Genomic DNA, 26389 nt, shown 5'->3' on the forward strand with positions numbered 1-26389 from the left:
TATTACAAACAACACTGAAGTGGATAACAGCCTTATGCATCTGTCATAGTGTCTGGCCTCAGTTTATATATTTTTATCATGATAAAACATTATCCATTAATTCTTATTTTGAGTCTTTTAAAAATACTATTTTTGTCAGTATTTCTTTGGGATACATGCCTAGAAATGAAATTGCTGGGTCACAGGTAAATAAAAATGTAGTTTTATTAAATATTATCAAATTTCCTTCCATAGGTGGTGTACCATTTTGCATTCGCATCAGCACTGTATGACAATGCCTGTTTCTTCGTATTCCCAGAATGTGTTGTCAAACTTTCACGATGGCTATTTTATGTTAATTGTACTTTCTGCCATTTTACTAAATTCTTTTATTGGTTGTGTCAGCTTTTATCATTGATTCTCTTGGGGTTTCCAGGTATATTGTTATATCACCCGCACATAGAGACTGTTTAGTTGTTCTTCTGTCTTTAATTGTTTTCTTGTTTTATTGCTTTGGCTTAATATCTCAGGTTTTATGTTAAGTAGTAGTAGAAATAGTGGTTGTCCTTGGCTCTGCACCTGACCTGAGTGGGGCTGTCTCTAGTGCTTCCCTATTAAGTAAGCTGGTGATTTTGGGATTGAGATTTATGTAGTTTTATGTGCCATTGCACCTGGCTTATGTTAAAAAGTATACGTAAGCCGGGTACAGTGACACATGCCTGTCGTCCCAGATACCCTGGAGGCTGAGGTGGGAGGATCACTTGAGCCCAGGAAGTTGAGAGTAGCCTGGACAACATGGTGAGACCCCATCTCTTTAAAAAAAAAAAAAAGTATGCATGAATTTCTATTTTGAGTATTTCTAAAAATAACAACTCAGGAATAGATATTAAATTTTGTTAGGTATCTTTTCAGTACTCATGGAGATAATCACTTATTTTTTTCTTTATATTTATGTGACAAATTGAACCATCTTTGCATTCAAGGCATAACCTTCTTGGTTATGTTTTTATAAGTATATTTACCTGTGTGTGTTTCTCTGTGTGTGTGTGTTTAGATGGTAATTTGAAATGAAAATCTGCAGAAAATAAATTAGGGCTAGTAAATGAAGAAGCTCTTTTCACTGCATAACCTCTCTTCTTTGGTGCTCTGTGCTTCACAAAATAAACTGATTTTTCTGATGTTTGTGCTTGGTTTCAAATAGGCATTCATCAATTTGTATTTTCTTTTTTTTTCTTAAACTCTTCCATTATGTCCAATGTGTATTTTATTTTCTTATCTAAATCTTAAATCACTGGCTCTGTTTCAGTTCTTTAAAAGCAGTAATCAGCACCAAAGAGGAACAGAACTCTGTGAGGGGCTGCTTATTTTACATGAATTTAACAAAGGCACTGAAATGAACAGACAAGTGGGCAGGACTTCACATGGGCTGTCTGGATGATCTGGTGGCAGACTGTCTCCTACTGGGCTTTCACCAGACCCACTTTCCTCTCTTACTGAGCCACTAACTTAATAAAAACCCCTGAAACTTTAGTGGAACTTTCCTTTCCTACAGTTGAAGAAGAGTGCTAGGTTCCCTGGTGAGCATGTTAGGTTTTAAATGGGTATTCATCAGTGAGTAAATGTTCACGTTATTTGGGCTCAAATGTTTCTCTCTTTTCCTGGAATAGAGTGGACTCTGTGTGGATAAAGTTTGCTGGTTTGAGTTGTTACTGACCTTCCCTGTCTGTCCTTCCTGAACATTTCTACCCTTTTTTTCCTGAGAGACATACAAACTAAAATAATCTTTGATTTTTACATGGGCAGATTTAAGTTCCCAAAGGTGGCTGCACCAAATCCCATCCCACGTGCCCTTCTTCCAGTGCGAAGGGCACTCCTCCCATGAAGAGGGAAAGGTGAGTCTATGCCCTTCACTCTCACTGTGAATCTTTGAGGGCTTGTGATTGCTCTGACCAATGGAGCATGGTGGAAGTGATGCTCTGTGACTTCCAGGGCTGGACCATAAAAGGATACAGCCTCTCTCTCTCTCTCTCTCTCTCTCTCTCTCTCAGTCTCTCACTCTCTCTCTCTTTCTCTCTCACTCTCTCATTCCTCTCTCTCTCTCTCTCTCGCTCCTCTCTCTATCGTTCCTCAGTCTCTCAGATGATTCCAGGCCCCAGACACTGGAGTGGAGACGCATTATCCCTGCTATTTGCTGTTCAAATCCATGAGCATTAAAAAAGTTGTTTTATACCACTAAATTTTGGGGTAATTTGTTAAGTAGCCGTAGTAACTTCAAAAATCACACAAAGCAATTTATAAACATGTCTGAAATGAATATTTCAAAACATTTTGTTTTCTTTTTTGGAGGATAGGCTACATAACTCTTATTTTACTCTCATGGTTACAATTATTTTAAGGGCGAGGCTAGATTTCTTTTGCTGGTTAACCAATAGTATATGATTACTCAGATATGTTTAGGTTAAATTCTATCCCCTTCCATAAGTACAGTGTGATATATACCATAATTAGCCTCTAAGGCAGCTCTGACCTCTCTTCTGAGTTCCATACCTGTGTTTTGAGCTTCCTCTTTGCATTCCCACTTGCATATTCTGCAGGTGAAATAACCTCACAGGTAAGAAAGCAAATTCATTTCCCCCAGCTCATATATCCCTGTTGCTCTAACAGCACCATTGTCGGCCACGTTTATGCTAGAAGCCCACAGGAAACATTGACCCTCACTTCCCCCTGTCCCCATCCCCAGTGCACAGGGACATCTGTCACTGAGTCCCGCTGCCCCCTCTCTTATGTGTCCATCTCCTCCCCGCTGCCCCTGACTCGTTCAGACTGAGTCCATCTCTCTTCTGCTACAATCTTCTTATTCGTCCCTGGGTCTCTTTCTCCTGTGTCTTCTCCGTACAGGGTTACCAAAATTTTCTTCCCAGAACATAGCTCCATCACTCCCTTGCTGAAAAGTATTTCGTATTGTTTAAAGGATGAGAGTCCAAGCTGATTTGTATGCCATTCAGAACTCTTCCCAACTGGCACCCTGCTCTCTTTTCCTTTCTTTTATTCTCTTTCTTTCTTTTCTATTTTAAATTAATAGACTATTTTTAGAGCAGTTTTATGTTTACAGAAAAATGAACGGAAGGCACAGAGTTCCCAAACAGCCCCTTACCCTGCCCCCAGTTTCCCCTGCTAGTAACGTCTGGCATCAGTGTGGTACATTTGCTACAATTGATGGGCCAGTATTGACACAGTATATATATATATATTGTTTTTTGAGACAGAATCTAGCTTTGTCACCCAGGCTAGAATGCAGTGGCATGATCTCGGCTCACTGCAACCTCCAGCTCCGGGGTTCAAGCGATGCTCTTGCTTCAGCCTTCCAAGTAGCTGGGATTACAGGTGCCCACCATCATGCCTGGCTAATTTTTGTATTTTTAGTAGAAACAGGATTTCACCATGTTGGCCAAGCTGTCTTGAACTCCTGACCTCAAGTGATCCACCCGCCTTGGCCTCCCAAAGTGCTGGGATTATGGGTGTGAGCCACCGAGCCCAGCCTGATACAGTAGTATTAACTAAAGTTCATAGTTTATACTCTTTGTGTTATATATCCTGTGGGTGTACCTATATGTATAATGACAAGCCATTGTAGAATCATAGAAAATACTTTTGCTACCCTAGAGGTTCTGCGCTCCACCAATTCACCCACCTTCCCCAGCCCCCAGAAATCACTGATCTTACTGTGTCCATGATTTTGCCTTTCCTAAAATGTCACATAGTTGGAATCATTCAGTGCGTAGCCTTTTCCGATTGGCTTTTTTAACTTAGTAATGTGCGTTTAAGGTTTCTTCCTGTCTTTTCCAAGCTTGATGACACATTTCTTTTTATCACTGAACAATATTCCATTGTCTGGATATACCAGGTTATTTTTCCATTCACTTAGTTCATTCTAAAGTTTGGCAATTATGAACATAGGTGCTGTAAATATTTGTGTGCAGTCTTTTGTGTAGACATAAGTTTTTAACTCATTTGGCTAAAGACATTTTAAAATGCAGTTTTTCATTTTGAATAGGTAATCATATATTTACGTGGTTCAAAGATTGAATGATATTTAAAAGGTTCACAGTAAGAAGTCTTCCTCCCTTGTCTCCATCCTGTATAACTTTTTATTAATTTCATGCATATCCTTCCAGTATTTTATGCAAACACACAAAAAACTGAATATCTGGCCTTATTTTTGTGTGTGAATGCAGCACCTTATGTACACTACTGTTAAACATGATTTTTTAATATGTAACTTTGAACTTACAGAAAAGATCTGCACTTTCCTAGTTTCACTTAATAACATTTTCTAAAGATTTTTCTATATCTAGAGATTGTCCTTATTTTTTCTTACAGGTACATAGTAATCCATTGTGGAGATATACCGTAGTTTATTTAATTAGCGCTCTATTGGTGGATGCTTGGGTTCTTTCCAGTATTTTGCTAGTCCAGAAAGTGCAGCTGTGAAGAACCTTGTACATAAGTCATTTTGTGCATGTGTAGAGATAGCCATTGGATGTACTTCCAAATGTAGCATCATTGGGTCATAGAGTAAAGCTTTTATAAGAATTGACCTCCATAAGTGTTGTATGATTTCCTGCTTACTTTTCTATTCTCATTCTTAGCTGAGCCCTCTCAGCTTGTACTCTAGGCCCCAGCTACACTGAACTGCTTGCCATTTCTTGAGCAAATAACACACTTGCCATTTTTCTGTGCTTTTGCTCTTTCTGTCCTTTGCTGAGAAGATCCTTCTTCTTCCCTCCTCTCATCTACTTGGTAGACTTCTGTTTATCCTTCCAGGCCTCAACACCAATATCCCCTCCTCCCTTTAACCTGACACTCCACTATGCATGTCAGTTGAAATTTACAACCACCTGAAACTAGGAGGATGAGTTCTGGCCCAGGAGAGAGGGGTCCTAGGTTTGTGTTTTGCCTCTCCCTTTATAGGGTCTTGGGCCTTCGAGCCTCTCTGAAACTCAGTTTCCTTATTTGCCAGATAGAGATTATAATACCCCCCTCTGCCTGCATTACAGGCTTTAGTGAGACACACGTGAGCTGATGCATGAAAGCACTTTGTAAAGCTTTAAGGAGAACATTGGGAAGAAGGATTTTTTTTTTTTTTTTTAAAGAATGAACTAGTGTTGAGAATTGCTGTGACTCCAGGTCTCAGTTCCAAAACTATCTTTAGCACATCACATACTGCTGAATCTGCTTTTCAAACTTACTCTTACCCCTTTAGTTCCCTTACAGTTACATCTGTCTCCATCTCCTATACTTGTCCCAAGTACAGAATGATGGGTTCTCTCCATATTTAGGTCTAGGAGCCACAATTACTATCACGTAACTTTTATACAAGCAACTATTAAAATACAGACTTTTAAACTATGAAGAGTAAGAACTTTTCATAAAAACCCATCTATTCCTCAGCCATTTCATGACATTTTATTTTATTTATTTATTTTATTTTATGTTTGAGACGGAGTCTCACTCTGTCACCCAGGCTGGAGTGCAGTGGCACAATCTCAGTTCACTGCAACCTCTGCCTCCTGGGTTCAAGCAATTCTCATGCCTCAGCCTCCCAAGTAGCTGAGATTACAGGCATGCACCACCATAGCCAGCTGTTTTTTGTATTTTTGATAGAGACAGGGTTTCATCATGTTGGCCAGGCTGGTCTCAAACTCCTGAGCTCAAGTGATCCACCCACCTTGGCCTCCCAAAGCGTTGGGATTACAGGCGTGAGCCTCCACGCCCAGTCCAGTTCATGACATTTTAAACACATATCCTGAGGTTTCCCTAGAAACCTCATACTTGAGTGTTGAGGTCCCAGGAAATCATTTTCTGAGAATATAACCCTCTATTATATAATTTAGTATGTAATAATTTAATTATATAAATTATTTAATAATTATATAATTTAATTACATATACATAATTATATTATTTAATAATTATATTGTTTAATAATTATATGAAACTAATTATATAATAGATGGTTATATTTTCAGAAAATGATTTCCTGGGACCTCGACACTCTCAAGTATGACGTTTCTGGGGAAACCTCTGGACACATGCAAAAATCATGCAAAAAATCATGTGGACTCCTCATTCTTCCACTCACCCACCTGCCAACTGATCCTCCTTTCCAGGCGGCTCTCCCTTCAACTTGTCCACTTAGCCACCCTCTATCCCCCTGTCAGTCAATCCCATCCAGCCATCATCTCCATATATCAAATTCACTGTACTTAAGACTAGAAGAGTAAGAAATAAGATCCTCCAGCACAGAGTTCCTCAGTTTCCGAAATTACACTGGATATTTTTTTTCAGCTGCAGTTTGCAGATTGGAACATCCTAATTTTATATTCTTTAGTCTTTCCCTTGTGTATTCTGGGCTTTTAATAACGTCTCTTTTGGTTGCAGGGTAGGATGGGTAAATAGGTATCAATATTTGAAAGCGCCTCTGTCCTCCCTGAGGATGCATCAGAGAACTCATCTCAACTTGACCCCAAGTCCTGCCCTCTCTCTAGGTAGACGTGTTGAAGAAGCAGAGGAATAACTTCCTGGATTATGGTGTGCAGGGGTGTGTGTGTGTGTGTGTGTGTGTGTGTGTATGTGTTTGTGTGTGCCTGTGTATGCATGCATGCTAATGGATGATACAGGTCCATTCTTACATGGTTGAACCTTCTATTTAGGAAAAAAAATGGATCCAACATTAGACTTCTTTTCCAGAAAAACAGTGGGATTTTGGCTAAGGTTTACATTACTTATACTTGGTGTCCAAGAGGCTAATTATACCAGAATTTATGGAGACAGAATTCTTTATAACAAAGTTAGATTTGACACATAATATTTTTTAAAAGAGTCTTTCTTTGTTAATAAATATTGTCTTCATTATTTCCTTTTTAAAGTCTTTATCATTTCCTCATTTTTTTTCAAATTAGCTTAAATTTTTGTCTGTTTTCCACTACATGAAATACTGTATGGATTCAGTGTCATCAATGAGTTTATATAACTTTCATGATTTGGGGAAGGCTTTTGGTAGATCATTTCCCCTTTATCATTGGAAATATTTACAAGAAGAATAGAAAATTACCAGTTAATGATGGCTGGTAGCATTGTTAGTAAAATTGTCCAGATGGAGGCAATATTTGTGGTGTGTGGGGTGTGTGTATGTTGCGGGGGTGGGGAGAGCTGAATTTTAATTCTGAAAATTATTTCTTACAATAGGAAAGTACAAGTCATTCTGGAGTCAGGGAGAGCTGAGCAAAGCTTCATGACCACTGGACAGATTTGCACTATTCTTTTCCTTCCTTCCTTCCTTCCTTCCTTCCTTCCTTCCTTCCTTCCTTCCTTCCTTCCTTCCTTCCTTCCTTCCTTCCTTCCTTCCTCCCTCCCTCCCTCCCTCCCTCCCTCTGTCCCTTCTGCCTCCCTCCCTCTGTCCCTCCTGCCTCCCTCCCTCTGTCCCTCCTGCCTCCCTCCCTACTCCCTCCCTCCTTCCCTCCCTCTCCCCGCCACCTTTCTTTCTTTCTTCCTTCCTTTCTTTCTTTTTTTGTTTTCTTCTAGCCAGCTCCAGAATCTGGAGTCCCCAGTCTTATATGGAGTCAGAAGTGTCTCCCTCACTTCCAAGAGAGCATGGCTTAGCAGAGGACTTCCTTCCATAATGTCCCCTTTCCCAAATGCATTTCTGATGATCTCAGACCTTTGCATTGTTCCTCCCCAAAGATCTTATGCTTCAGTGAAATAAAAAACAGTTCTTCTAAAGTATGGTTGAGGATGTTGTCCTCTGATCTCAGCACCTTCTTTTGTCTTTATTTAAACGTATATGAACCTTAAGAATACATTTCCTAAAACCAGTCAAACAGCAGGCAAGACACTGGGGTAAAAAAATAAAATAAAAACAAACACGCAGGGCATGGTGGCACACACCTCTTGTCCTAGCTACTTGGGAGGCTTAGAGGGGAGGATCGCTTGAGCCCAGGTGTTGGGAGGACAGCCTAGGCAACATAGTAAGAGTTCATCTCCAAAACAAACAAAAAATACACACACACACACACACACACACACTCACATATGTAATTAAAAATAAATTAAAAACCCTCAGTGATCATTATCAATGCTCCTTTAGAGCTACAAATTTTTTTTTTTTTTTTTTTTTTTTGAGACGGAGTTTCGCTCTGTCGCCCAGGCTGGAGTGCAGTGGCCGGATCTCAGCTCACTGCAAGCTCCGCCTCCCGGGTTCACGCCATTCTCCTGCCTCAGCCTCCCGAGTAGCTGGGACTACAGGCACCCGCCACCTCGCCCGGCTAGTTTTTTGTACTTTTTAGTAGAGACGGGGTTTCACCATATTAACCAGGATGGTCTCGATCTCCTGACCTCGTGATCCGCCCGTCTCGGCCTCCCAAAGTGCTGGGATTACAGGCTTGAGCCACCGCGCCCGGCCAGAGCTACAAATTTTTAAAAGCTACAAACATCTCTCCAAAGCATCCCATTTTCCTTGCCATCTTCCCCCACCCTGAGAAGTTTGGCTGACTCATCACCTCATCTCACAGTGGTTTTTGCTGGTGGTGCCAGGGTTGTGTTCACCATCTGAGTACAGTACGAAAGGCACAATGGTTGTGTTTCATTAATTGAAACGTCTATTGTGTGAGTGTCTCTGTTTCCCCTTTCACTGGGTGGTATCCAGAAATAGTGTGTGTTGGAATGTGGATGGGGTGAAGTGACGGCATAAAGCTGATCTTGCTTTTCATTTCCAACGTAATCACACAAAATAGTGAAGGGCTTGCTCTGCAGAATTGTTTTTGTCTTTGGCTCTAGGGTCTTTTCGAGGCTCATGTTTTCTATCCTCCAACCTAACCTGGCGGGTGGTCCCTGAGAGAGTGGCAAGCTCAGGACAGGCGGATCCTTGGGAACCCCCTGATTAGCACTGGGCATGCTGACATTTAGAAGTATGCTTCTGCACACTCCTGCTCTGGGCATTCTTATATTGTTATGTGACTTGGGCACCCAGAGGTCACACTAACTGACAGATTTGTTTTATGAAAGGCTGGGTGGGAGTGGCCGTGGGGCAGAAAGACCAATTGCTCATCTCTTTCCACAGTTCACTTTAATAACCAAAGCTGAGACCAGAACCATCTCTGTAAAGATCCATCTTTTAAGTGGTGAAGACTTTCCTTTTTTCTTTTTCTTTTCTAATAGAAATTAAGCTAGGAATTTTGACTTGGGGAACTAAATTGTTTTTGCCACACAGAAAGAAGATGTCAGGTGCTTTTTGGCTATTTGTACCTGGAGAAACCTCTTTTGCTTCCTCAAATCTGACTTCTCTGGCTCATTAATAATGTGGCAGTTGTAAAGGTGGGTGGATTTTATATTTAAAAATGACTGTGGAGTTCATGTTCTAGATGGCTGACTTTACCGAGTTTAGCTAATTAAATTTTGCGTAAGTGTTCCTGATTTTGTGAGATTTGCTCCCAAAGTGGGATTTTAAGTAGCCAGTCTATCTACATGAGACAAGTGTGTTTACCCCTCCCCCAGCTCACCTGGTTGTGATTAGCCAGATTTAAAACGTAATGGAGCAGGTGTGAATGGCTGTCATAGAAGAGCCCTTATGAGGCCCATGCTCTGTGGCCTGTGACAAAGATGCAGCAAGGGGCATGTGTTCCAGGCTCGGGGCCTGGCTGCCTGGCTGCCTGGCTTTCGGTCTGGTGCTTAGGAGGGCTGATTGGGCCCATCTGGCTACTTGGGGATCCCCTTCCTTCCTCACCATTCCGAGTTTGGCCTGAAAAGCAAGTTAGCTGCATATATTCTGAACTCCTACGAAGACCATCTGGTCTTTTTGATTCAGTTGTCAACATTTTTTTAATCAGGCAGTCCGTATTAAGCCCTTGCAGTTCTGTGCCTTAAAGACATCATGGCAGCTCCCCCACATGGCACAGCAGACACCTCTCTGGACTATGGAGACCCTTGGCATGCCCCTTCCTCTCTTAAGTCCTTAGCCACCTTGATGGCTGGCCCGTTTTTTAAAGTCCACTCAGATTTCTCCCACTTGATCCAGCCTCTAGAGGACCATGCGGATGTGTTCCTCATTTCTTTGAACTTTTACCTTCTATGCTCCCTTAGATCTTTGTAGTTTCTCCATCCATCCACTCAGCCACCCATCCAAAAAAAGGCTTATTGATGCCTGATAGGTACCAGACTTGGGGTATGTCAGTGAATTAAATACCAAGATATCCCCTTTCCTTCTTGGGGCTTACACTCTAGCTGGGGGAGATAGTATACATAAACAGTACATGCAATAAGTCCGTCAGTTCTATAGTATTTCAGAAGGGGATAAATGTAATGGAACAGGAAAGAGGAAAAGCAGAGCAGGATTGGGTGGATCAGAAGGGCAAAGCAGGAGGCAGTGGCAAGATGCTGCAGGAAGGAAGCAGGCAGGCCTTGGAGACCCTGAAGCTGGCCTGGGCTCATAGGAATTTGTGTGCATGCCTTTGCCTTCCTCCCCAACCAAAAGGACAGGGCCTGGGCCTCCTCACTGATTTCTGCTTGCAACATTTAGCACAAAATGCTTTGCGTGTTGTTGGTGCTCTGTAAATAATTGAGAAAATAGAAATGAGTGTGTAAAAATGAATTTGAGGAAAAATAAACCATTTCCTAATTTTTACTTCTTTTCCTGCCCTTTTAAAAACCTGTATAATAAATCTGTGCTTAAGAAGCTGAGATTAGTTTCCCATTTACTTGTTGCTTTCAAGACAAAAGTTGTCACTGGCACAGGGGTTTTGGAAAGTGTTGGTCAATACCTGGACTACTTTTTGACATAAAGTGCAATGTTAAGATGTAAACGTCAATTCCATTTCAGAAGAGCACAGAGGAGCAGTTTGATTACTGCTGTGGCCAACTTTGTGCTCTACAAGCATCATTATTTTTTTTTTGAATAACTTACTTTTGGGAACGGCATAGGGGACAAATCGTGAGTATATTTTATTGTCAGTTTGCCATGAAAAATTCAAGAGTCTCTTGAAAACCTCTGGATATAATTAGCTTTCAGTTTGCAAATATTTATTGAGTTAAATGACATTATCCCAGTGCAGAGCAACACCTAACATGAATTGTGCAGAGCCAAAGTCACCTGACCAACGTGTGTGCCACACGGGTTTCAGCTCTTACATGAGGTTTAGCAATTATGGGAAGTCAATACAGAATAGCTTTGTGGGCTGCATTCAGTCGATATAGCTGGGTCTTGAGTTAAAAAAAAGAAAGATCTAAGACTGCTGTTGCTTTCAGCTGCCCAGTTTAAAACGTAAATGACTCCTGCAGCTGATAAAATTCTCCCTTGAGAGCTCCAGAGCACTGTGTAACTTAGAGACTTGAATTCAATACAGCATCCACCACACAAAGAGTGTGTCGTAGGCTCATAGAATGTCAGAGTCAGGAGGCCCCTATGGGGAAGCTAGTTTGCAGGTTCCTCTGCCGTGGGTCACAATGTGGGGAGGGAAAAGGGAAGCACAGGAGGGCAAGACTCTGAGGGTTACCCACACCCTGGTCCCAGGCCTCTTCCTCCCTTTGCCTGGACATACTTGGCCTGATTTTATTGTGCTTATGATTCTGTGTAAGAGTTTGTATGAAGAAAGTGTTCTGAGGTTAAAAATACTTGGGAAGAAATAGTTTGACTCAAATTAGCTCCCTCATTTTCCAGGTAAAGCCACTGCAGCCTGGAGAAGGTAAGATGCCCCACTAAGTTGCATGTTCTGCAGTTCTGAGAGCAGCTGGAGATGCACCTCCGTGGGACTGTTTCCTTCTGTGTCCACCTTCTTTGTCTTAGTGTGAGGATCAAATGGGACAGACAGGAAAGCCCACAGTGTAATGCAGTAGTTAAATGCAAATGTTATGATCCTTTTCTGTTTTCCACCACTAGAGCAACCATGTAAGTTATCAAACTGTGTTACAGGAAACCCCGATGGTCCTTGCAGGGGGACTCAGGGTTCTGCTTTCTTTAGACAAAGATCTTCCCTTTTATCTGCTTTCTATCTTAGGCTTCTAGATAAAGTTTCTTTTGAAGGTAGGGCTCGTAAATAGCTGTGTTCAATATTGGTGAATGCTGGCAGCCGCCTGTGCCTGTTGAAATGGGCAGGCTTAGGATGTTCAGGATGATGACTGGCTGAATAGCTGGTTCAAGATGATTGCCCTATTACGTGAGCACCAGGAATAGATTGGCATGGGCCACACAGACTGAAACTCACCATGGAGACTTTTGAGCTGCGTTGTGAAGATTTAAGAATCAGGGTATTCCCAAGGCCTTTTATTTTTTGGCTCTGTTTGTAACTGATACGATGGTACAGTATAAGTACCCAGGTGGAAATGAGGTAGTACCTGACAGGTGATGCCGTTTTCTTTCCTGTGTTTGTTTTTCAGTGCACTTACATTTCAATCGACCAAGTTCCGAGGACCCATGCCATAATGATAAGCAGACCCGCCTGGCTCTGGGGGGCAGAAATGGGAGCCAATGAACATGGAGTGTGCATAGCCAATGAAGCCGTCAACACCAGAGAGCCAGCTGCCGAGATAGAAGCCTTGCTGGGGATGGATCTGGTCAGGTACTGCACGGTGATTCTTTGAAACAACTTCCCAGAAAAGGCTGGAAATGGGGACAGGATGTATTTCTTCCTAAACTTTGCATTTTTTAACATAATCCTTCCAAAGATGGTGTGTGCCTTTTGATAGAAACTTTAAGATGATGGGGTAAATGAATGGATTACAATGGATTCAATACATGGAATGTTGGAATGTTATTTAACAATAAAAAAAATAATCAAGTGGCTGGGCATGGTGGCTCATGCCTGTAATCCCAGCACTTTGGAAGGCCAAAGCAGGTGGATCACCTGAGGTCAGGAGTTTGAGACCAGCCTGGCCAACATGGTGAAACTCCATCTCTATGAAAAATACAAAAATTAACCGAGCGTGGTGCTGGGCGCCAATATCCCAGCTACTCAGGAGGCTGTGGCAGGAGAATTGCTGGAACCCGGAAGATGGAAGTTGCAGTGAGCCGAGATCACGTCATTGCACTCCAGCCTAGGCAACAACAGCAAGACTCCATCAAAAAAAAAAAAAGAATCAAGTACAGATACACACTGAAGCATAATGATCATGAAAACATTATACCGAGAGAGAAGCCAGACACAAAAGGTCACATATTGTATGATTCTATTTATATGAAATATACAGAATAGGCAAATCCATAGAGGCAGGAAGTTAGATTAGTGGTTGCCTGGGGTTTGGATGTGGGTGAGAGAATGGGGAGTGATTCCTAATGGGCATGAGCTTTCTTTTGTGGGTATTGAAAGTGTTCTAAACCTTAGATTGTGGTGATGGCTGCACAACTTTGTGAGTATACTAAAAACCACTGAACTGTATAGTTTAAATGGATGGATTTTATAGTACTTGAAATATATAATATATATATAAATATGAAAAACCATAAACCAGAAAAGAAAAATTGAACAGAGATCACTTCCCTCCTTTCCTCTCTATGTCTCAGTTGTTTTTTCCTCCTTTTTCTCCTCTCCCAGCCGCTATACAGCAGAAGGAACCTGCTGTGCGAGCTGGATAGGGCAGGAATCTTTGTCTGTACACTCCTGTGTCATAAGCACTGAGAACTGTGTGCCTGGCCTGTAATGAGTGATCAATAACTGAATTTTGAATGAATGACTAAAGTAGAAGGTAGGCTGGAACAAAGCAACATTCTGAAATGCCTTGTTTTGTCCCTGAAATAGTGAATTGAAATAAAATCATGACATAGTTGAAAGAAGATTGGGCTGGGAGCTGGAGTTCTTGGCTTTCAGTGTGGATGTACCGAGTTACATCACCTCTCTGGGCCACAGTTTCCTCATTTTTTCAATATGAGGTCTAGACTGGATGACTTCCGAAGAACTCCCAAAGCTAACATCCTAGAAAAAGGAATGGGGTTGGACTTTGGTTTTGCAGGGGAAATGGCACATTTAGACAGCGGCCTCAGAAACTCACTCCTCTGCCACCTGATGGAGAGGTCTGCCAGGGACACCCTTGTGGTAGCACAGTGACTTCCTGCCTTTCTTACCTTTCCTTACCATTCCTCATTCTTATAAACTCAGCAAGAGCAGCTTCCCTGAGCTGGGGAAAAGGCAGAAAAAGCCAGTTTTTAAAAATCAGTTATTTATAGCTAGTCTTCTCTTGATTCGCAAAATGAAATGTATAGAATACCAAGAAGTTTTGAGCTTATGTTTTGACAGCTCTCCAGTATTTTTTATTGTATTTGCAGTATGGGACTTATAGAACAGGCAAAATTACCATTTTAATAGTTGATTTCTAAGGGACAGTGGAAGAGGATTTTTTGTCTTTCTTCAGAGCCCCTGATGTATCTTTTTAAGATTATCAACCAATAAAGCAACAGGAGTTTACTGAATTCTACTTTGTGCTAGACTCTGTGGGCACATGAAGCAGCTCAAAGCTTCAAAGGGATTTTAGTCTGGTTGCAGGAAGAAGAAAATTGAACAATGGAAATTGTAAGAGTAATATAAGAAGATAGTGGGAGAGAGGTAACTCAAAGTAATCTGAGATTTGATGCCACGTGAATGGCACAGAATTCCATGGTGTGGCCTTCAGCAAACACTGCAGGATGTTCACAGATTATCACAGACTGGTCATATTTGTGAATGCTTTGAGGGGGAGGTTCATTTGACCTGAAGCTACAAGGCTGAGGGAGGTAGACAGAGAAGATAGTTTGTCACAGACTTGGCATTGTGATAATTAGCAAGGTCCGGAGTAGATGACAGGATGAGAGTTTAACCTTCACCATATAACTTTAACTCCATCTTGGGCTAGCCATGTCCAGCTATTGCAATAAAAAGGGTGTGAAGAGGACCTGTCACTGGTAGATTCTTCAGGGTGGGGATGGACAACTGGAGAGTGAGTAAGGTGGTGAAGAGCTTCATTGAATGACAGAACAGCTCTCAGGAGACCCGAAGTGGGTAGCTCCATTCTGCACCTTAAGTGGATCTTTGAGTTCAGGGTCTGGTTTCATCTTTAAAGCAGCTATGATCAGTTCAGCCAAGCATAGCCAGATTTTGAAGGGTCATTTCATACCAACAAAATCTTAAAAGTAACTCATGCTCATTACCCAGCATTCTCTCTCTCTCTTTTTTAGACAAGTCTTGCTCTGTTTCCCAGGAGTGCAGTGGTATGATCTCGGCTGACTGCAACCTCTGCCTCCCAGGTTCAAGCGATTCTCCTGCCTCAGCCTCCTGAGTAGATGGGATTACAGCTGTATGCCACCACACCCAGCTAATTTTTGTATTTTTAGTAGGGACAGAATTTCACTGTGTTGACCAGGCTGGTCTCGAACTTCTGACCTCACGTGATCCGCCTGCCTCAGCCTCCCAGAGTGCTGGGATTACAGGCATGGACCACCACATCCAGCCCCAGATTTCCTTTTTAATGATTTAATTCCTGTATTAATTTTTAAGAAACTCCAGATGATATTGATACTGCAGGTCGAAAAACCACAGTTTGAATGGCAAGTTCTAGGGTAGTGGTTCTCAAAGTGTGGCTGGTGAACAAGCATCGCCTGGGAACTTGCTAGAAATGTAAATTCTGGGTCCCTACTTCACACCGAGGGGCCAACAACCTGTTTTAACAAGTTCTCCAGCTGGTGCTGATGCATGGTTATGGTGAGAACCACTGCTCCAGGGGAAACTTTCTGTCAGTTGGTTGCATTCTCTTAATTTGGGGCTCAGTGCCTCCCTAGGTATTGCTGTATAAGGAACCACTACTTTCTCTGGCCTTGCTTGCACTCTGTGCCTAGTGCCAGTTCCTCCCTGGACAGCTCCTATGAGAGCAGGCTATATCCATTTCATGCGCTCTTTCAAGGGCCTGCTAGACTGTGGTTAATTATTCAATGAATACAGCACTTACCCCTATACTTATCCTGGTACTTTGTACTTTCCAGCAGCATGTGAAATCCAACCTCAGCTCAAAGAGACATAAGGGAATGACAGTAGTAATGTAATAGGCAGTGATTTTAAGATAAAGGTATAATTTGTGTATGTTTCCTAGAGGCTTATGGGAATGTAAGCGTTAGGCAATACTGTTTTTATAATGTGTTTTCAGTGACATTTATCTGAAAGCTAAGCTTCATCTGTTATTTTTGATTCACTGTTCTCTGACCACTAGTCCCTTTCTCCTGAGGAAGAGGCACATAAAGACACGTACACATTTTTGCATGTTTCATGAAGTTGGTTCCAAGTAATGAGTAGCCAGTAGAAGCTAACATAAAAGTGGGAATTTGGCCAGGTACACTGGCTTGTGCCTGTAATCTCAGTGTCACATGATCCTTAGGGTGTTGCTTTTCCAGCCAGAAACCTCTGTGGCTGGTGGCACCTTTGCCTGAGTTTTGGTCAGGCTGCTGGGTTTTTTCTACCACTTGACCCGGCACGCTGTACTCAGCTCACGCTACTGGCCTGGATATCATGCCTTCCAAGGGCAAGCCAGGCGCAGAGGGATAAGGGGTATGTGAGCAAGCATGGGGTCCAGCCACTGCACACAGCCAGGTGTGCCAGCTACAGCAGGATGGGCAGTTCTAGGCGTCGGCACAGGCGCTGGCACAGGCGCTAGCTCTGTGCGAGGCTGCAGCTGGACCAGGCATACTGCAAATGGCTTCCACTGCAGTTACCAAGGAACATGGTGGTGCCTGGCAGCTTGGAAATGCCAGGAACTGCAGAGCCCCAAAGAGGGTGTCACAGCCCTGGCTCGGGGAGCCCCTAGGTTTGGACTCCCCAAAAGACTGCAGCTCTTCTCTCCTTGTCATCACCTGCAATGTGGCAAATGGTGGGGGATGGAAGCATGCTTCAGCACTGTTTGTATTATAGCTCTTTCAGTTCCACCATTTGGCAGGTCCCAAGTTCTTGTCCCATGTTCAGGAAGAATGAGATACATGGACAGCTGGAGAGTGAGCAAGGTGGTGAGGAGCTTCATTGAGTGACAGAACAGCTCTCAGGAGACCCAAAGTGGATAGCTCCATTCTGCAGGCAGGTCATCCTGACGAGTATCCAGCTCTCAGCAGAGAGGAGACCTGTAGTGGGTAGCTCCCTTCCACAGGCAGGTCATCCCAATGAGTCAAGGCGGCCCAAAGTTGGTAGCTCCTTCCTACAGCTGGTAGTCCCAGTGTCTGTGTGAGTCTGGCTGAGTCTGGGGTTTTTATGGGCTCAGAAAGGAGGAAGTGCTTGCTGATCGGGTCATGGGCAGGCCCGGAAAAAGCACCATAAGTTCTCACTCTGAGCTGCGTACTCCACCCGGAACTGGCAGTCCAGGCTTCAGGCCGTTCCTGGCTTGAGGGTGGGGTTTCACTGGAGACCTGCTCTTTTCCCAGGAACCTGTCTGCCTCCTGCCATTAACATGCCATCCATGGTGCCTAGGTTTTTCATCCTGGGGGGCACTGGCAGGCTCACACTGAGCTGCCCTCAGCCCTCCCAACCTCCCTCCCGTGCTTATTGGTGCCCAAAGTCTGGAGAAGCCCAGGGCGGCAGGGGGCTGGCATATCAACACCACCTGAGCATGTGCACACCCAGCCAGGTTGCGATAGCACCTGGGCTCAGCCACAACTGTGCTGTGCACTGGAGCAGGCGCTGGGAGCAGGAAGAGGTCAGGGAGCAGGAAGCAGGTACTTCCAAGCCTATAGGGGCAAGGGCTTCCTGGGCTCCTGACAGCACAGGGATGCCCAGGTCCAGAGCAGCTGCAGCTGTGCCTGGGAGCATGGGGCTCCCACCCTGCCAACTCGGTAGGGGTCGGGACTCCCACCAGCCTCACAAAGCACGCAACCCAGGCCCCGCCTCCCCATTGCAGCCGGCATCTTCACAGTGGCTCCTCCAGATGGGCCACCACTGCTATCACCAGCACTGTAGGAGGCGAGTCATGAGGATCACTTGAGCCCAGGAGTTCAACACCAGCCTGGGCAACATGGCAAAAGCCTGTTTCTACAAAACAAATGCAAAATGTAGCTGGTTGCACTGTTGCATGCTTGTAGTCCCAACTACTTGAGAGGATGAGGCGGGAGGATTGCTGAGTCCATGAGGTCAGGGCTGCAGTGAACTAGGATTGCACTACTGCACTCCAGCCTGGGTGACAGGTTGAGACCCTGTCTAAAAGAAGGAAAAAAAGGGCCTGACATGGTGGCTTATGCCCTGTAATCTTAGCACTCTGGGAGGCCGAAGCAGGAGGATTGCTTGAGCCCAGGAGTTCAAGACCAGCCTCAGCAACATGGTAAAATCCTCTGTCTACAAAATATGCAAAATTAACCTAGTATGGTGGCCCATGCCTGTGGTCCCAGCTACTTGGGAGACTGAGGTGGGAGGTTTGCTTGAACCCAGGTGGGGAGGTTGCAGTGAGCTGAGATCATGCCACTGCACTCCAGCCTGGGTCACAGAACAAGACTCTATCTCCAAAAAAAAAAAAAAAAAAAAAAAAAAGAAAAAAAGGGAAGGAAAGAAAGGGGAATTTATTTTCTGGATGTTAGGGTGCATTTTTTCTTTTCTTTCTTTTTTTTTTTTTTTGATGGACTCTTGCTCTGTCACCCAGGCTGGAGTACAGTGGCACCATCTCGGCTCAGTGCCAACCTCTGTCTCCTGGGTTCACGCCATTCTCCTGCCTCAGCCTCCCGAGTAGCTGGGACTAACCACCACACCCAGCTAATGTTTTGTATTTTTAGTAGAGACAGGGTTTCACCGTGTTAGCCAGGATGGTGTCGATCTCTTGACCTCTTGATCCGCCCGCCTCGGCCTCCCAAAGTGCTGGGATTACAGGTGTGAACCACCACACCCAGCTTAGGGTGCCACTTATAATCCAAGGTCTGTCAGACATGATAGGTCTGGGCCTCAACATGGATGAGAACTAGGAAGCATTTGGAACCTGTTTGTCAGAAGTATGCTGGTAAATGTTTAATAACCAGCCTGGTGGAGGGAAGGGGCAGCGCTGTTTGAGTCCTTTTTCAATTTCCTTAGTGTAAGTACTCCCACCGTAATGGGTTTCAAGCTACCAACAGTTTCACAACTGGCTCAAAATCTCTAAAATTTAACCATCTGCTCTCCAAGCTGGTAGCAACTGGCTCCAGCAGATTGCTGCCTTCTTTCAGTGTTTCTTGCCCTTTCTTCCCTTTGCATAACTACTTTATTCTTTTTTTTCCTGCACACTGACTTTTGCTACTCCCATTTGTGTTTAACAATGGCACTAAAACCTAGTCAATTCCAATATTTCAGAACATCTTATAATTTTGGACACATTCCATCAGACCTTCAGTATGTTAAAAATCACAAAATCCTTGACAAAAGGCCAGTGTGAAAATTTGGAAAGGTCTGTAATTTGTCTTTAGGTTGTTGGTGAATGTGAGGACCCAGGTGATTTAAAAGGAGGCTCAGTCACCATTTGTAGGCAGGAGGAACCTGTGTAATCAGAGTTACTATTTCCTGAACACTATGGTAAGACATGCTTTGCACATATTATTTCATTTAACTCTCACAGTCACCCAGTGAAGTAGGTCTCCTCCCTTTGAGAGGTGAGGACACTGGAGCTTAGGAGGATTAAAGGAGTTGCCCAAGGCCCCAGAGCTAGAAGGCGGCTAAGCCAGGGATCCCAGGGCTTGCTAACCTCAGAGAGGCCACTCCTCTATGTGGTGGAACACATTTTACTTCAACTGTCAATGACACAGGAATTTCAGGACACTGAGAGATGGAGATAAGTCAAAAAGTTTCACACGCTCTTTCCCTAGATCACTTTCACATCCATCACCTGTGTTATTACTCGTCTTAGTCCATTTGGGCTGCTACAACAAACATACCATAGCCTAGGGGGTTTAAACTACACAAATTTATTTTTCATATTCCTAGAGACTGGGAAATCTGAGATCAAGGCGACGGCAGACCCAGTGTCTGGGGAGAGTCTGCTTGCTGGTTTGCAGACGGCCATCTTCCCCTGTATCCTCACATGGCAGAGAACAGAGAAAGAGGATGTGTTCTGGTGTCTCTTCTTTTAAGGGCACTAATCCCATCATGGTGCCCCCACCCCTCATGACCTCGTCACCTCCCAAAGGTCCCGCCTACCATACCATCCCACTGGGGATTAGGCTTAACATATGAATTTTTGGGGAAACCAGGGGGACAAGCAATCACTTCACAGCATTACCTTCCTGCTTCCAGCCCTCTGGCTGAAGGCTGGGAATTTCCAATTTCCAAAAGGTCCTGACCCCAGAAGGGCCTGGCAGACTGCTTGATTGTGGGGTGGAGGAAGATTATTTGCACCTGAGTCTGGTAAGAATACCAGGCCCATCTCTCCAAGGGGGCAGTGTTGCCTCTTTTTATTACTTTTCCCAAGTCAGTGATTATATGTCCATGGCAAATCTAGTTTTACCTGATTTGAGATAGAAAGGGACAGGGGTCTCCTAATCCATGGAGGCACAGATGTTGAAAAGATAAGCAGTTTCTAAACAAAGGGGCTTTAAGCAGGGGAAGTACAGGTGTGACCCATCCTTCTCAGTGAGATGTGTTAACTTTTCAGGAACGGGCAGGGTGAGCTTGACATACCTGTGAGAAGGTCATGGGCTCCCAAGGAAAGATTGTCCCATAAAACTAGGAATTGAATTCAGGAACATCTAATTCCCAGGCCCAGAACAAGCTGGACAAAGCACACACTTTGGAAGGATTTGAACTGCACAGAAGATAGATGTTACAGTGGGACTCTAACCTTGGCCCATTGAATTTCTTCCCCTTCCCTGTCCTGGTCCTGCCCATGTGGAAGGGTAGCAGCCAAAGTGAAATTAGGCATGGGGCCAGAGAGCACTGCCCTCTTCTGGAATCACATGAATCTGCCCCATGTAGGAGGTGAGACTGTTGGGAATGGCTTTAACATAGGCCTCTGGATGCCGTGTGACTTGCGGCCCCAGGTCTCTCTGGCATCTCTTCTGCACCCAGTGCCATGGGATTCATCTGCATTTCTCAGTTGCAGAGGGCGATGGTGTAACCCTGGTGTTATTCACGGCCCTTGTCCTATGGAGCAGTAGCTCTGTCCTCATCGCTCGGTAGGAAGAGCAGGTGGGAATAATCAGGTGGGACAAAGGGGTATCTCTGACCCACGGTCCTGGCACAAGGGATAGGAGGGTGAAATCAGAATTAGGTCTGTGGATAGTGCTGAGGTCCTGTTGCCAACTCTGCCAGAGGACATCAAAGTCAGCATGGGAGGGCAAGTGCACGTGCTAGGGCCTCAGTGTGGAATGCACACAGGCAGAACATCAGAAGAGTGCACTAGAAATCAAAAAAGATAAGTCACAAGCTCCGAAGACGGGGCTGTTACAGCTGACTGTGTATTCACATGCTCCTAGCACATGTTTGCACAGGCAAGTTGGGACCCTGCAAAGGCCCTGGGAACAGGATTCTGCCTGGAATGTCTGCATGAGGCATTGTGACCAGGGGGCTACCAGGGACCTGTGGAAAGGAGGAAGGAGGCCTTTGAGTGTGCACAGCTTGGGCTTCCAAGAGGCACTCACAGCACCTTTGTTTGTTCTGGAGCCTCAAGATGAGTGCCTGCTTCTGTTCCTTCTCTTGGGAGGAGATGACATTGACCAAAGGAAAAGTCAGCTGAATTCAATCTTCTAATGGGTTTATTCTTTTATCCCTCTCCTAAGGTTTTAGGGTTCAGCTCTGTAAATCACTGCCTTGTAACCGAGTCTTGCTACATAAGCTTAAAATGAGAAATGTCAAATGAATTGTCATGTAATTATTTGACTACAAACATAAGCCTGTTATAATATTCAGCCTATAGATTAGTTGTATTAGCTTTTCTTCTCCCTGGCAGCATAGTGAAATATCCCTTTAGGAAGCATCAAATTAGATAAATTTGAATAGTTGTTACTTTTCAAGTTGAAAATTCACCAAGAACTGGCTTGTACCACCATTGTAGTAGTGCCATTGCCCGGGTTCTAAGACTCCTGTGTTCCTGCCACCTGAATTATAATTCAAATGAACAGATGAATAAATGGACACTTCCTGAGTACATGGCATGTACCATCCTCTTTCATAGCAGCCATAGAGGGAGGTGGTATTGTTTTCAATCTGCAGATGAGAAAAATCAAGGTTTGGAAAGGTCACATTACTGAAGATCATAATGCCAGTGAGTAGCAGAGCCAGAACTAGAAGCTGGGTCCATTTATCTCTGAGTCATGTTTCTCTGCCACAGTGTTCTACCTCCAGAAATTTACTGATCACTTTCCTGCTCACAGGCACTAGCACTGCATATTTTCATGGATGTTATCTCATAAACCTACTCTTATAGCAACTAAATGATGTGGGCATTCATTTTATAGATGACATAAAACTGAAGTTCAAAATATATAACCTGCCCAAGGTCACACAGAGGGAAGTACTATGCAAGAGAAAATGAGGAAGAAGCAAAAGCGGGAACCCCTGATAAACCCATCAGATCTTGTGAGACTTATTCACTATCATGAGAATAGCATGGGAAAGACCGGCCCCCCAATTCCTTTTGGGTCCCTCCCACAATAAGTGAGAAATCTGGGAGATACAATTCAAGTTGAGATTTGGGTGGGGACATAGCCAAACCATATCAGTGCCCTCTTTAAAGGGTTTATTAATTGGAAAGGCTGGAGGGAGATGGATGTCTCACTTCAAAGGGAATACATATTCTTTTGATGACTGAAGCTGTAAGCCATACCAATAGACGTAGGCTGATAGGTAGGAGGAGATATATGTAGAAAAGACTGATTATGTCTCAACCAGTTGCCCGTTCCTAGTAAGGTCTCTGAGACAGAGACAGAGGACAATGTCCTCTCTGGACACAGGATAATGTCTGGCATTTGAACACTTTTAATAAGTAAGCAAAATCCCTGGTGTAGAATAATAGAGATCAAGGCCGGACTTGGCCTTGATTTCCTTTTGCCCAGGTTAGAGTCAGGAGGGAGTACATGCCACAGAGAGGTGGTTGTGTAAGGGCTAGAGCTGAGCCGGCCAGCTCTGTGGGAGACACAGTCAGAAGAGGGGAAGACAGGCAGGTGCCTTCCAAGAGGGAGAAGCCACTGGGGTTCCCGATTTGTCTGTGTGGAAGGGAAATGACGAAAGACAGAAAACACCCCTATGATTTATTCTTTCTTTCTTTCTTTCTTTTTTTTTTTTGAGACAGGGTCTCACTCTGATGCCCAGACTAGAGTGCGGTGGCATGATCATGGCTCACTGCAGCCTCGACCTGCTTGGCTTAAGCAATCGTACCACCTCAGCCTTCCAAGTAGCTGAGACTGCCAGTGTGTCCCGCCATGCCTGGCTAATTAAAAAAAATTTTTTTTTTTTTTGAGGAAGAGGTCTCACTATGTTGCCCAGGCTGATCTTGAACTCCTGAGCTCAAGCAATCCTCCTGCCACTCCCAAACTGCTAGGATTATAGGCATGAACCACTGCACCTGGCTATCCCATTTGGTTTTTAAAGCAAATATGTGAGAAGTGTATTCTGAGATACAGTGCAGTTAATCAGTTTGCTTATTGTTCTGCAGACTTAGCATGTTTACACGTGTTGGCATGCTTCATAACTCGGCCTTGCCCAGTCTTTGGTTACTCTAGTAACAATCCTGTGGTATGAAATGACTGAAGTATAGTTCTGGTTTCCTTCCTGCAGGCTTGGTTTAGAAAGAGGGGAAACAGCTAAAGAAGCCTTAGATGTCATTGTCTCCTTATTGGAAGAACACGGACAAGGTGGGAATTACTATGAAGATGCAAACTCCTGCCACAGCTTCCAAAGTGCATATCTGATTGTGGATCGTGATGAAGCCTGGGTGCTCGAGACCGTAGGGAAGTACTGGGCTGCCGAGAAAGTCACAGGTGAGCAGGTGTGGATGGTGGAGAGTTCTGAGGACAGGGAAGGCCACAGAGATGGGGGTGGCCTGCACGTACAGTGTCAGACCTGGAGGAAAGATGTGCTGTTGCGGGTCCTCTCTGTGTGAGACTGTCATGCTTTGGCATGCCTCTCATTTCTGGGCACCTCCAAGAAGAGAACCTGGAGTCTCCTGAACCTGGAGTGAAGCAGTCTTCTAACATTTCGTATTTTCTGTTTGCTTTCTGGGAAGAGCCTGCTTTTGACTACCAGGAATTCCATGACTTAAACTATTACTCTATTAATTGGCCAAGAGAATGGTGACTCTTCTTGTGTAATAGGCCAACAAGTCCCTTCCCTGAACAGTAACCCCTTGTCACCCTCAACCCTGTAGATCTTTGTGCTTGCCATGGTTCTCTAAAATAGGAGTTTAGATCTGTGTGAGGACCGGTGTGTGCCGCTCTGGGATTTCTCTGTGAGCGAAGTTCATCTCTCTCACAGTGAGACAGTGTTTCTAGAAGAGCAGAGGATTAGATGGTCCACCCAGAAAGATTTAGTGCCTGTAAAATTGCTGCTCTGCGGCCCTTGCAGCATCTTGCTTCTAACACAGCCCTGGGGAAGGAAGTGTTAGGGGTGGGAGCGGTAGTTTTGTATCCCCACCTCAGCATCCTCATTTTCTGGACAGGATGAGATCCCAGAATGGGTTAAAGGGCTTCCAAGAGGACTAAGTAGTCCTAAGAGGGAATTGACCCGAGCAGCTCCTTGGGACTGGGTGGTGACCACATGGCGTGTGCACTGCCATTCTTCCCTCCTATGCTGGTGGTGGAGGAGTAGGTTACAACACTCTTCTTTCGTTGAACCTATTCTTGGCCTATGTATTTTTCTTAACTAAATTTACCAGGAAGTCTCTTCCAAGTAATCCAAAATGATGTTGGGGATGAAACTTGTGTGCCATCCCTATCTTAGGGGTGAATTGAACCAAATTTGACCCGAGTTAGAAGCAGAAGATCTATCACAGTAGATGGGAATCAAGCCTGTTTTCTGTGCACAAAGTTAGTTCAGTGTTCAGGGCTTCTCTGGATGATGGGTACATTGTACTCTATACAAAATTGCCCCAGTGAGGCAGTGAATCTAGACTGTGGCTTCCTGGCCAAGCTGTATGAAGGCTGTGTCTGTCTGGAGGTGGGGGTGGCCTCTTTCTATCTCACAAGGGTGCAGAATGGGCTAGTGGTGTCCGTCAGCAATCATGGAGAGTTTCTCCACCTCATATGCCCAGCATGTACCCACCCACCAGGGTGTGTACCTACTCGCCCAGCTCTTAAAGTATTTCTAGAACTAAGGCAGCCAGTGCAGCCCACCAGGTCTCCAACTCTCCTGCAATGCAGGAACTTAAAACTCCTTGATAAAAATCCCTCCTGAAATGAAGTCTTACTATTGAATGGTTCCATCAAGAGTGCTAGTAATCCATGCTTCAAAGCAGTCATATTGCTTTTAAGTTGAACCTAACACTTTTTGATCTATGACTACATTTCAAAAACCGAGCGTCTCTTCACAATGTAGCTTAAAAAATTACACACAATGAATTCTGCCGTTAGTTAACTAAATATTTAAATAAAGAAGAACCCCAGCCATTTCTTGGACTCATTGACTTCATGTCGTCTGATCCCAGCAGCGGTGTGATGGATTGCAGTAAGATTTAATGCACTCTGTCTCCCAAAGGCTAACATTCTTGAAAGCAAATGCCTGCTATAAATCTGCCCACGGGGAAACTAATATCTCTAGAGTCACTTTCAAGAGTATTTTTTTAATAGCTTAGTATGAATGATGTCAAAATCACTTGTTTAGGCCAAAACTGATTTTTATTTTTAATTGTTTATAATTGTACTTGTATGGTCCTCTCTGAAAAGATAAATGACAAAGGACCAATGCCCACCAGCCAGGAATGCTTATTTTGGAAGTGTAAATCAGTGAAGCAAAACATACTGAAAGAACTTAGTCCAGCACTGATCCTGCCTCTAGGAACTGGTTTTCAGGCAGTGATGGCTTTCCTGTAGCTTGTAGTTTAGGTTCTTTATCTCACTTCATTCTCCAAGAATTTGGAAAATCAGCATGCTCCCTGGAAGCAGCAAACAGGAATGGCCCTTTTAAGCTAGCGCTGATAACTTCCTAGTGTTTGTGCCCTAGACAGCATCTTGAAGCTGGAAGGCTGAGTTGTCCTGTGTGCATTTGCAGCTCAGGCTTCGAAGAAGACATAGCAAGCCGGCCAGCTGGTAGGAGAGTTTCTGGTCTAAGCCCTCATTCATCAACGTGGAATATACTCAGAATGCAGGCATTTGTGATTCTAGACTTATTTAGTCACAATTCTATTTTTATAAGAAAAAATTTCCCATAGATTTTTCAAACACATACACACACGCACACACACACTTTATCTCACACACACACACGTGCGCACGCACATGTACCCAGACATACATATATTCATGAATATATTCAGTTATTTTAAA

At 44.0% G+C, this 26389-nt stretch overlaps 1 protein-coding gene across 3 annotated transcripts in view; it reads left to right on the plus strand.

Annotated features, from left to right (window-relative positions):
- The window catches only part of SCRN1 (secernin 1), a 72296-nt gene that overhangs the window by 24453 nt on the left and 21454 nt on the right, over positions 1 to 26389 (plus strand). For all 3 annotated transcript variants that reach the window (XM_025378705.1, XM_025378707.1, XM_025378706.1), the window contains 2 exons: positions 12406 to 12587; positions 23688 to 23890. In XM_025378705.1, the coding sequence (XP_025234490.1) occupies positions 12406 to 12587; positions 23688 to 23890 (385 nt within the window). The remainder of the gene's footprint in view (positions 1 to 12405; positions 12588 to 23687; positions 23891 to 26389) is intronic.

This window comes from Theropithecus gelada, chromosome 3 (genome assembly GCF_003255815.1).
Source record: "Theropithecus gelada isolate Dixy chromosome 3, Tgel_1.0, whole genome shotgun sequence".
Lineage (NCBI taxonomy): Eukaryota > Metazoa > Chordata > Mammalia > Primates > Cercopithecidae > Theropithecus > Theropithecus gelada.